Source organism: Abramis brama, assembly GCF_963993115.1.
Source record: "Abramis brama genome assembly, chromosome: 21".
NCBI classification, from domain to species: Eukaryota; Metazoa; Chordata; class Actinopteri; order Cypriniformes; family Leuciscidae; genus Abramis; species Abramis brama.
The window spans coordinates 13,653,739-13,665,741 of record NC_139983.1 but is presented as its reverse complement, the minus strand read 5'-3'; the positions used below and the strand labels follow the sequence as shown (position 1 = coordinate 13,665,741).

The 12,003-nt window shown below is 37.9% G+C and overlaps 1 protein-coding gene across 4 annotated transcripts in view; it reads left to right on the top strand.

Annotated features, from left to right (window-relative positions):
- Positions 1–12,003, top strand: part of daam1a (dishevelled associated activator of morphogenesis 1a) — a 53,557-nt gene that overhangs the window by 30,782 nt on the left and 10,772 nt on the right. For 2 of the 4 annotated variants that reach the window (XM_084097345.1, XM_084097346.1), the window contains exons 4-17: positions 578–649; positions 991–1,085; positions 2,107–2,440; positions 2,683–2,793; positions 2,880–2,983; positions 3,074–3,140; positions 3,226–3,343; positions 4,138–4,276; positions 5,176–5,234; positions 5,411–5,598; positions 6,368–6,646; positions 6,819–6,926; positions 7,152–7,178; positions 8,726–8,823. In XM_084097345.1, the coding sequence (XP_083953471.1) occupies positions 578–649; positions 991–1,085; positions 2,107–2,440; positions 2,683–2,793; positions 2,880–2,983; positions 3,074–3,140; positions 3,226–3,343; positions 4,138–4,276; positions 5,176–5,234; positions 5,411–5,598; positions 6,368–6,646; positions 6,819–6,926; positions 7,152–7,178; positions 8,726–8,823 (1,799 nt within the window). The remainder of the gene's footprint in view (positions 1–577; positions 650–990; positions 1,086–2,106; positions 2,441–2,682; positions 2,794–2,879; positions 2,984–3,073; positions 3,141–3,225; positions 3,344–4,137; positions 4,277–5,175; positions 5,235–5,410; positions 5,599–6,367; positions 6,647–6,818; positions 6,927–7,151; positions 7,179–8,725; positions 8,824–12,003) is intronic. The other 2 variants (XM_084097347.1, XM_084097348.1) reach the window with 1 other exon arrangement.

Genomic DNA, 12,003 nt, shown 5'->3' with positions numbered 1-12,003 from the left:
CTGCTATATTATAGACACTTGAGCATAGCACAAAACACTGTGGTATTGTTTCCAAACCCCAGGCTTTGTATTGAAAGCTTTAAAGAATAAGTTACTATGGGAAAAGGCATGTTTTGGACTGAATCGTAGCCTTTTAGCACTCTGCCAGAGCGTTTAACTCAAAATTGGGAGTGGAGAGTAGTGCTGAAGTGCAGAGTCTGTGTCTGTTTTCAGGTAACAAGAAGCATCTCAAACAAGGTGTCAGCTGTGGACACTCACACACACATAACATATCCGTTCACAAGAACTTTTGGATTGCTGGATGCGATTTTCTGGGAATTGCAATGGTTAGATAAGCCATGTTCTCACACATCGTAGCTGTTGAAGTACATGAGAATGTGGCAGAACAAAACGATCTCTGTTGGTGTGGAGGACAGTACGTTGACATTTTTGTGTCAGATGTTTGCAGTTTAAAATCAGAATTAACTTTTTTCTGTCTGTCTGTCTAATTCTATCTGTCTGTCTGTTTGTCTGTCTGCCGGTCGAATGTGTGTTTATTTGATTCCAGTATGCAGGCTAATCTTTAGTTTTTCCATAGGAACAGGAAGAGAATAAGGGGGCGACCAGCTGGCCTGAATTCTACATTGATCAGATAAATTCAATGGCTGCTGTAAGTATGACTTGCAAGCTAGACAGCAAACACTGAACATTTCCCTGACCATGCTAATTTCCATCTTTTCCCTGAGGACATGAAAGTTTTAGTCAAGAGGGAGTCATTAAACTCACATATATATGCTGCCCTTGAGGAAGTTGTTGGGGATGTAAGACTGGTAAACAACAGTAAATATTTCATAGGGCAATGAGCGCTCATACTCATCAAAACTGAGATAATTGTTGAAGCTATAAATTCCATCACACATTTTTTTAATTAAGTACTTTAACAAAACTTTGACCTGACAAACTTGGGTCAGTCCATTAATTATTTGCCTTTACGTTCAATATCACCACCAGAGGAAGTCCCTGCTGGCCCTGGACAAGGAGGATGAGGAGGAGAGGAATAAGACCATAGAGAGCTTGAAAACAGCTCTCCGCACACAGCCCATGAGGTACTGCCTTTAGAACACACTCACTATGGGTCATTTCATGACTGTATCATTCTTTTCATTTCTCTTGATTAAGCACATTACCTTACAATTGAGTCTCCCTCCCCCTTTACTAAGTGCTTCAACAGTAGTTTGTCTTGCAGAGTATTATATCTTCTCCTGAAATCTTAATTTTTAATATATATATAATATACATACATACACTGATACATTTCTTCACTGATACCGATTATTCAGAATGATATCTGCCGCTCAGAGGTCGCGTTAGATTTACGCATTGTCATTTTGATGGACAGGGTCGTAATCTATTATTACCCCTCATTTTAATTCTCATATTTTAATGATAATAAGCCATTTAATAGGCACTGTTTTTGTTCACATTTTCATTTTTATTCTTAAACCTACAGGACAATCATATAGGCTAGATTATGCATTTATTTATTTTTGAAGAGAAAGTTGAACAGAGATTGGGTCACTTTTCAGGCTTCATCTTGAATGTTTGTCCAATAAATCGCAATTAACTTTGAGCTTTGTTACTTTTGATATGAAACAAAGTCTCAGCTTTCAAATTCTGTCCATTTTATCACAAAATTCAAACAATAAATACCGTTTTGACGCTCTTTAATGTGGCGCGAGAGATCACTGTGGCGCCTCAGTTCAAGCGGAGCGCGAGTGAAGGCGATAATTCCTTCCTTTTTACTACGTTACAGAACGAAATAAACATGAATGAACATCAGAAAATATGTTGAAAGATACAGTCCAACTTACAGAAGTCCGTATCATGTCTTCCATGTGATTGCTCAGTGTTTCATCCGCAAAAAGACGGTAATTTTTATAAAAATGCAAAAATTATTAGGAATTTGTATTGCTGTCCCCCAGAAACAGGGCCAAGCAACCGTCTCTAAGCTACAACAGGAAATGCACTTAAAAATCAGGACATTAAGTTTTCCATGTGTTAATCTCCTACCTATGAGTTGAAATGTCTTTTCATGCGCTTGGCCTGACCTTTGTCTTGCTCCTCAAGGTTTGTGACGCGCTTCATAGACCTCGATGGACTGACGTGCGTCTTGAACTTCCTGAAAACAATGGACTACGAGACCACCGAATCTCAGATCCACACCTCACTGATTGGCTGCATTAAAGCCCTGATGAACAACTCTCAGGGACGTGCCCATGTGCTCGCACATTCAGAAAGCATCAACATCATCGCGCAGAGCTTGGCCACCGAGAACATCAAGACCAAAGTGGCCGTTCTGGAGATCATGGGTGCTGTTTGCTTGGTGCCCGGAGGACACAAGAAAATCCTGGAAGCCATGTTGCACTATCAGAAGTTCGCCTGTGAACGGACGCGATTTCAGGTGGGCAGGAAAATTCAAGGCTTTACTCTCATAGCCACATTGGGCCTTATTATTCAAACACAAATCATTCATAAAAACCAGTTGTGCATAAATTGTCCCTTTGAATCGAATGCAACAATTAACACAGAGAGATTCGTTCTGCTTGTGTTTCATGACTGTTGAGACTTATGAATGAAATATTAAGAGGTCTTTCTCCTTTGTTGTTCTCATTCTTTCTCCCCATCTTCTCGGTTTACACATAGACCCTTCTAAATGACTTGGACAAGAGTACGGGCCGCTACAGAGACGAGGTGAACCTCAAGACGGCAATCATGTCCTTCATCAACGCGGTCCTCAGTCAAGGAGCAGGGGAGGTAAGCGCTACTTTCTCCACATCTGCATCTCATTAGATTCAAATCATCCAAGAGTTTCTCCCTGACTTCCAACGTTTCATTTACAGACCAGTTTGGAGTTCAGAATTCATTTGCGGTATGAATTTCTAATGCTGGGAATCCAACCAGTGATTGATAAATTACGGTCCCATGAAAACTCCACGTTAGATCGGTAAGTGCTGTATTTTGAGACGCGCTGTCCTCAAGTACTTGGCCGAGTTCTGTTGAGCTTAACGTGCAGTCGTCTTTTATTACTCTTCAGGCATTTGGACTTCTTTGAGATGCTACGAAATGATGATGAATTAGCCCTCGCTAAGCGGTTTGAGAATGTACGCTCTCTGTCTTAATTTGTTTTTGAATATAGCCACTTTGTTTCAGTAGTAATTTCAAGATTGTCTCTTTGTTTGGTCTCAGGTTCATATAGACACTAAAAGTGCCACTCAGGTGTTTGATCTCATCCGGAAGAGGATAAACCACACGGATGCCTTCCCGCACTTTATGTCTGTCTTACAGCACTGTCTTCATATGCCTTGTGAGTGATGTCACTTCCCTTCAATAACAGTGTAAACAAATAAAGCCCATAATATTACCTCATCATAAATAATGCCACTTACAAAAGAATACCATGGTATATAGTTTTGGACATGCCACTACGGTAATACCATGATTAATGGACATGAACAATTTTTTTTTTTATCATGTACACTCCCTTCTAAAAGTTTGGGGTCAGTAAAAAAAAAAAAAAAAAAAAAAAAAAAATTAATTACATTATTCAGCCATGATACATTAAATTGATCATAGGTGACAGTAAAACATTTACACCAAAGATTTCTGTTTCAAATAAATGCTGTTCTTTAAACTTTCTATTCATCAGAGATGTACAAACTGTTTTCAACATTGATAATAAAAAGAAATGTTTCTTGAGCAGAAAATCAGCATATTAGAATGATTACTGGACGATCATGTAACTGGAGTAATGATGCTGAAAATTCAGCTTTGCCATCGCAGGAAAAAATTTCATTATGACATTTAAAAAAAAGTTATTTTATACTGTAAATAATATTTCACAATATTATGGTTTTCACTGTATTTTTGATCAAATAAATGCAGCCTGGGTGAGCATAAGAGACTCTCAAAACCATGAAAAACTCTAACAGACCCCAAACTTTTGAACAGTAGTGTATATATTTGCATTGTATTGGCCACTGACCACTTTGCTCTCTGCATATCGGCATCAGCCCTTAAAAACATATCAGTTGATCACTGTAGTGAACGTTGTGTAGTTTGCTTGGAAGTGTTGATATCATCTTTGCTCTTTGCTCACAGACAAAAGAACTGGGACCACTGTGCAGTACTGGCTCCTTCTTGATCGAATTGTCCAGCAGATTGTCCTACAGAACGACAAGGGTCATGACCCCGATGTGGCTCCCCTTGAGAACTTCGACGTGAAGAACGTGGTGCGAATGTAAGTGAGGGACAGTCCAAATTTTTGTGTATCCAAAGAAGTAGTTGTACCTTTGTGTCCTCAATTCCTCTCATTTATTAATGTCCTGAGCTTTTAATGCCCTCTAAAACTGCCAGCAATTTGGTACATTTTGCAATTTCAATTATTTAGCTCTGAAAATTATAATCCCAAATACGTAATCCAGTCTCAAAGTCAATTTGTTGCAAGCCAGCCATCCACCTGAATCTGATCACATTTTAGGAAAGCGCCAGGCTATAGATTTTTCAAGATATGACTGAACGTGATAATCTTAGAACTGTTCAAATAAACACATCTTTGTGTCATCTTTCTGCATGGGATTAATTAGAAGTGAGACACAACTTAACTTCACTCTAGTTCAAACAAGTCGGAGGCTGAGAGACGGTCTGGGACAGTTTCAGTCAAATAAAAACAAATATGCAGAATGCATATGGAAAACATTTGGTGGTTTGATCAAATGTTACAGAGCTGAAATTTGACTCTCGTTTTAAGGCAACAGGGGCTTCTCTGATTTCTTAACATTTCGCACCGATGTTCCTTGGTTTCCTGCTGGTCCTACCCGACTAATAGGAAGCCATCGTTGTGCTTTTTAAAGAATTATGAATGCCAAGTTTTGTGGTTTAGGGTCACATGGTGATACTTAAAACTATAGTTCACCCAAAAATGAAAATTGTGATCGTTTACTCTCCCTCATGTCTTTCCAAAACTATATGACTTTCTTTCTTGAGTGGAACACAACATTCTCCATTCCTTTTATGTTCTGTAGTAGAAACAAAATGATATGGGTTTATAATGATATGAAGGTGAGTAAATAATGAGAGGATTTTGTGTGAACTATTCATTTAGCCATTCATAAGTGCCCAACACTGCTCTCTTTACAGGTTGGTCAACGAGAACGAGGTGAAACAATGGAAAGAACAAGCAGAAAAAATGAGAAAAGGTACATGACTTCTCTATGAGGCTAAGTGAGTGTTTAGCCTCAGGAGGCCTTGAATGTGTTTACATGTACCTTCATCTGCATGGGAATCAGCGATGACATTGCTGATGTTGTCAAATAATGAAGCATTTGTGCATTTTGATTTCAGTTTTTGTTTTGTTTTTTGGCTTGAATCATAGAGCATAATGAACTTCAGCAGAAGCTGGAAAAGAAAGAAAGAGAGTGTGATGCAAAAGCCCAAGAGAAGGATGAAATGATGCAAACGCTCAATAAGATGAAAGAGAAGCTGGAGAAGGAAAGCAGTGAACATAAGCTTGTTAAGCAGCAAGTGGCTGACCTTTCTGCCCGGCTACATGAGATGAGTAATGTATGTTACATACGCACATAAGCACAAAGTACCTCTTCCAAAACCTAGTTTTCTCTCTGTTGGCAGCTACATTTTAAGGCAACAACCTAACTGAAACGAAACCTTATATGTGACTGAATTGGAACAAGCTCTAAGTTCCTTGCCAAAAAAAAAAAAAAAAAAAAAGTATGATGGTTTGCTGGCCTGTTTTGGCTGTGAGTTGGACTGATCTGTTGTCAAAAGAGACCAGATAATCCAGCTAGACCATCTTAAACAAACTAAGACCAGCAAACCATCTTAGGATGTGTATATATATATATATATATATATATATATATATATATATATATATATATATATATATATATATATGAAAATAAAATACTAATATTCTAACCCTTGGCTCTCTTCTTGGAAGAAAAAAAATCCCTGAGTTTGTCACTTTTGCCCAGAATGAGGTTCCCCTTACTGAAAGTACTGTAGTTGTAGAATGGTATTGAATGATTACCATATTCATGTACTTTGGTATTTCCAAAATAAACTAAGTTACTTCAGAGAATACTATGGTAATGTCATGTCTAAAATAATCATGGCAGTTCCAGTGGTGCTTGTTTGTTTGTGTATAAGCCAGCATAACTGAAACAGCCTGGAGCCTTTGTTGCCTAAAAATGCAGTGTCAACAGCTCACTGGGGTTTGGAACAGACCATAATGTTTTGATTCATAATTATAACAGATTCAAAGCCTCACAACACTTTTGCTTCATGTTCCTACTGTATCTTGTTTTTTTAGAGGACAAATATCCCAGGTGGCCCCCCTCTCGTCACGTTGGCCTCTGGTAGCAACCCACCTCCACCACCAGGTCTAGCTGGTTTTCCTCCTCCACCACCACCTCCAGGTGGAGCACCCCCACCCCCTCCCCCTCCTCCTGGCGGACCGCCACCTCCACCAGGCCTGCCTGGCTTTGGTCCTCCTCCCCTGGGAGGTCTTCTGGGCTCCACGCTGACGAAGAAGAACATCCCTCAGCCGTCCAATCCGCTTAAGTCTTTCAACTGGACCAAACTCGGTGAAGTGAGTTAATAAACGTTTGCAATTATATAACTGTTAGTCTTTAGAAATGTTCCTCTTTTTACATTTTTTTAATAATTAATTTATTTTTAATCTATTTCATTTTTATTTATTGTTTAACTAAGTACTTTGATGTGTATTCATAGTTTATTCATTATTCATCTCTGTCTCACAGAATAAACTGGAAGGGACATTGTGGCTGGAATTGGATGAAATCCGAGTTTACAAACAATTGGACTTGGAGGATATTGAAAAAACATTCTCCGCTTACCAGAGACAGCAGGTATAAGAATTCTTTGAGAATTTGTACCCGTCTGCTCCTGTATTGTAAATTATCGTGCACATTGTTCCAAATGCTTTCTATGAATAATACTGCAGTGTCAAACTAAAATTAAAAACCCACTCCTTGAATTTCTGTACCTCCCTCTGTATTCTCTAATTTTCTACCTGGCCTTTTATATATTTTCTGATCTAACTGACACTTTCCTGCTCCCTGCTTGCCATAAAGGACTTTCTGTTCAATAACTTTAGACAGGTAAGTGGTCTCTGGTCCTGTCTCTTGAGTTTGGTGATAATACCATGGTACTGACAATTATAATTTTTTTGGACATGTTATAGTTTGATGGTACTCTCTGAAGTACTTTGGAGTACCATATGAATGGTTAAATCTCACAAATAAATGCCCTGGTTACATTCCACCCCCAAAATCAACAGAAAAGTAATTATATTTGGCATAAAGATAATGTTTTAGATCAAGTAATTTTCACAACTCACAACTTTCAAAACTGCTTAATGGAGTTGTTGTCTACTGATTTATTTTTCAGAAAGACGTTTCGTCAGCTGAACAATGTTGTTAAACAAAAGTGCAGTCCATTGAAAGGACTGTATTCTATTACTCACAGCCTCATTTTCATTCTTGTCAAAAATTAAATATGGCGCTTCCCTGACTAAGGTCTACACCTTAAAATTCAAATAATATATGAAATAATTAGAAAATGATGTTAACAAAATGAAAAATTAGAGCGTTTTTGCATTAAAATGTTTTATGTAAAATGTAAACGTAAAAACATTTATTAATCTTAATTGTCCTAAAATACATTTTATTTTGTAAGAACAGAACAGAAAATCTATTTTATAAATGGCTTATTTTGATTTTGGAATTAAATATGACATTTTCTTAAAAGGTTTTCACTAGATTCACCCAAATACCATAATTAACCATATACCATAAAAATATTAATTAATAAGTACCTTGATGTATATCAAAGTACCGTCTGATACTATCACAGTACCACGGTACCACCATAGTACTTTTTATGTAATTTTCACCGCATTCTTTATGTAGATAATCATCAAATTGTTGTCTTTTGTAGCATTGCTTAAAAAACGCGATGAACCAATTGACCTACTTCAGTTTATTAGTGAGCATTTCAAGATGTCTCTGTTCGTAATTAGCCAAGTTGGATATGAGGCATGCAGTTGGTTTTGCATGCATCTGGAGTTTATGCAACAGTGAATGAGACAGATTTCCACCAACTAAAAAACAAATCCCCCCCCCCCCCCCCTTTCACCCTCTCCCTCTCTCAAATAAAACCTGGCGTGCCATCATCTAAACACGCAGTTTCTTGCTGTCTGCTCCCCAGCTGACACTAAAGTGGAGGAGATGACTGTTTTCAGCCTCTGTTGTTGTGGATGTCTGGTGTGTTCGGTCATGGATATGTCATTATCTTGAAAAATGACTTTGTTTGGATTTTACTTTAGAGACAATTGAAGACAACAGGTGTCTTGTCGGTTTCACATTCGGGTGTATTTGCTTGAGTCCAAATCTGCATTTGATTGTTTCTAATGACTGTGGTTTTGCTTTTAAACTATGTTATGATGTTCAGAGCCACACTGCAAAATACTTTAGTCTCTAAATATCATCCCATACATGACAAGTACACCAACTTAGAGGACAATCAAACACTGATTTGCACAAAAGACTCATGTGAAATCAACTTTAACCTGCTCTCTCGTAGTTTTTTCCCCCTTCATTTTAATGTGATATTGATGCTGACCTTAGCTCCATTTGTCTTTCTGCAGAAAGAGACAGAGGATGACGCGGTCACTTCTAAAAAGGTCAGAGAATTGTCTGTCATCGATGGTCGGCGTGCACAAAACTGCAACATCCTTCTCACCAAGTGAGTCTGTAGTTTAGAAACCCATAGACACCATCTTTGACCATTTAAGATTCGTTCACAGTAATAAACATTCCTGCATGACTCACTGTCGAACAATTCTCTGTTTACTTAAGCCATTTTGAATGATCCTAGCATCACAAGTCACCATAGCAGTGGTGATAAACATATCTCCCATAAGCTCACTTAATGTTTTTGATTTAATTATATAGCTGTGAACGAAGCCTGGAATTCAGTTATTTTAAACATTTACTGCATCAGCTTTTTTTTTTTTATTGAGGTCCTGTTTACACCTGGTATTAAGATGCGTTTTGATCGACCGGATCATCGACCGAGGGAGACGCATTTCCGTTTACACCTGGTGTTTTAATCTGTCTCTTTTGTCCACTTTCAACCACTTCTGTCCTGATTTCTTCTAGGGGAGGGTTTATTGATGGGTAAATGTTTGGGTTTTTTCAGATCTTTCGATCTAATGGACAAAATAAGCTCACGCAATTTACATTTGAACGCGCCCGGAGATGACGAAAAAACATACGGAATCAGGAAATCAGTAATGTTGAGGGAACATTGTGTTTGGTACAAATTTAATCTTCAAACCAAACTTGGGTCTCCAGCCGACAAAGTTTAAATCCCGTCTGGCTAGTGCGCGTCCCATTATGTTTACTAGGGGTGGGAATCCCTAGGCACCTCACGATTCGATTCGATTACGATTCAGAGGGTAACGATTATCGATGCATCTTTTTTTTTGTGTGTGTGACTACTTGGTACTTTTAAAGCAAAGTATTTATGATGACCCATAAAGAATTTACTTCCAATACTTCCTATATTCATTTTATTAATAAAACAAATGGAAGTGATTTGGCAAGTCAACTGTAAGGTTACATTTGCCAGCATATGTCCCAAAATTGCAAAGAACCAACAGGAAAATAAATGTGTGCCTGTAATAGCAGCATACTTGTAGTAAATGAATACAAGCTTCAGCATATTCTGAATCTCTAGCATTTAATAATAGACTTCTAACCAACATCCTCTTGTTATTTCCAAGCGGCAACATTCTAATCTGAAAAATGAAGCCTACCCGGAAGTGGCGAAAAACTGCAATACATCGAAAATCCGCTAGAGGAAGGTCCCAAAAGGGAGCAAATGTCCATAGACCCTATGTTAAAATGTCCGTTTTCACAGCATAAATTCATGTTTTTACAGGTTGGTCCCATGGACTTTTATTGTATTTTTCGATAGGTTCCGAGTGCCTGACAACTGTGAGGGGGGTGAATTTTTTTCTAACTCGTTAGTTTAGATCGTATTTAGATATAAAATGTATGACGAATAAGGGCGTGGTTAACTTTGATTGACAGCTTGATTGACAGCTGATAAGGCAGCGCCAAGGAGAATGACAACATAAGAAGCGCCATTTTTTTACACAGTTGAAATATAATACTACTGTTTTTGAATCATGAAATGTAGTTTTAAGAGTTTTTCAGGCGAGAATGTAGTTGTTTAAAGCTCAAATCTGTGGTTTATTTATAAAGATTTATGAAAATTTTATCCAGGTTGTGAGATCCAGCGATGACCGGGCGCTCGGCGCTCATGTACCCCGCCTGGAACAGCCTTTCCTCGGCTAGTCGTTCTGACGTTTGCCGCTGACTCTGCGTCTCTGTAGTGGTTAAATATGAGATATAATTCGTCTTGTGTATATCTAACGGGTGATTTTTGGTTTCGTGAATCTATAATTTGTTCCCTGGCCAATCGTTTTGGCTGAGGGGAAGTTTCATAACTTTATAAGCTATTTAACTTTACCGTTGTTTGGTTAGACTAGAGCGCTGACTTTGTATGTTTGACTGAATTGTTTGCTTTATTTGTATATCTTCTTGTACCTTTTACTTATACTTTTATAATAGCTAATATTGATAAAACTGAAATTTAACAAAAAGAGACTGGGTTGAGTTTTGTCATTTTAAATTTTAATACAACGAAGATGATCTGTAATGTTGTTTACTGCAACATCTGTTGTTTAGTACAAATGCACATATTGCCTGGACCATATTAAAATGTTTAATATTTTTATATTATATTTAAAACGAAAAGAGGCAGGTTTGTGTTTTATATTTCGTTTTGTTATAAATAGGCAAACGTTATGTGCAGTGAATATAATCAATACGCGTTGCCTGAACCACATTTGTGTGGCTATAATGTTTAAGATTTCTTTAAATGAAAACGAAAAGAGTTAGTATGGTGTTTTATAACATATTTCGTTGCCTAAAATATACAGAGATAACCGGAGTAGCAGAGCGAGCTGAGTGACGCGCGCTGCGTCCTTTACCCATATATGGATTGGCCAGAAGGTGGGCGGGGTTAGGATTTCCCAAGATTTTCCAAGATGGCGCCGCCCATACCCCCCATAAACGGCTTCAAAAACGTTCTTCAGAAAGTCTATGGGTGACGTCACAGACGCTTTGTCCATATTTTTTACAGTCTATGGTTATTTCCAATGAGCAATAATCCTTCAGACAAAAAAACATTTTGCTGTAGCAAAATCACAAACAGTTTTCGTTCAAAAATATAGAATTATGTGCCAGCAGTTCTCATACAAACATATTTTTCTGAATAATTAGTAACATACAAAGCCGCTCTTATACACAACTAAATAATAAAGAGTTATGACTTGAAATATTTGCTGTATACCACAATCAAAAACAGCTTACAGAAAAAAAGTGAATGAACATCTGCAGAGAACACAGTCAAAATGTGACTTTCTGTGACTGGCATTGCACTGATACATAGGCTACTGTGACTGTGGAGGGCAGTATGACGTACGTATAACAGATCGGTTTACAGCATATTGATGTGAAAACTAAAGAATACAGAAAGCAGCTCTCATACAAAAAAATACTAAATAGGTCACAATGAAATTACCAATTTTCCATACGTTAGCTTTTAATGAAGAGGGTGCTGTTCGAATTTGCCACTCAGCCATCATGCGTCTCTGTTATGTGCGCGCCACAGACTATCCGCACACTGCATGTCCGCTTTAGAGTTACGCCTTTTGCGTTCCGTCAATATTACGTTATTAGAAAAAAAAAATCGATTCAGAATCGTCCACGTCCGCATCACGAGGCATCTAAGAATCGATTTTTTCCCCCCACCCCTAATGTTTACGCGTTAGGTCAGTAGGCGGAGAGTAGG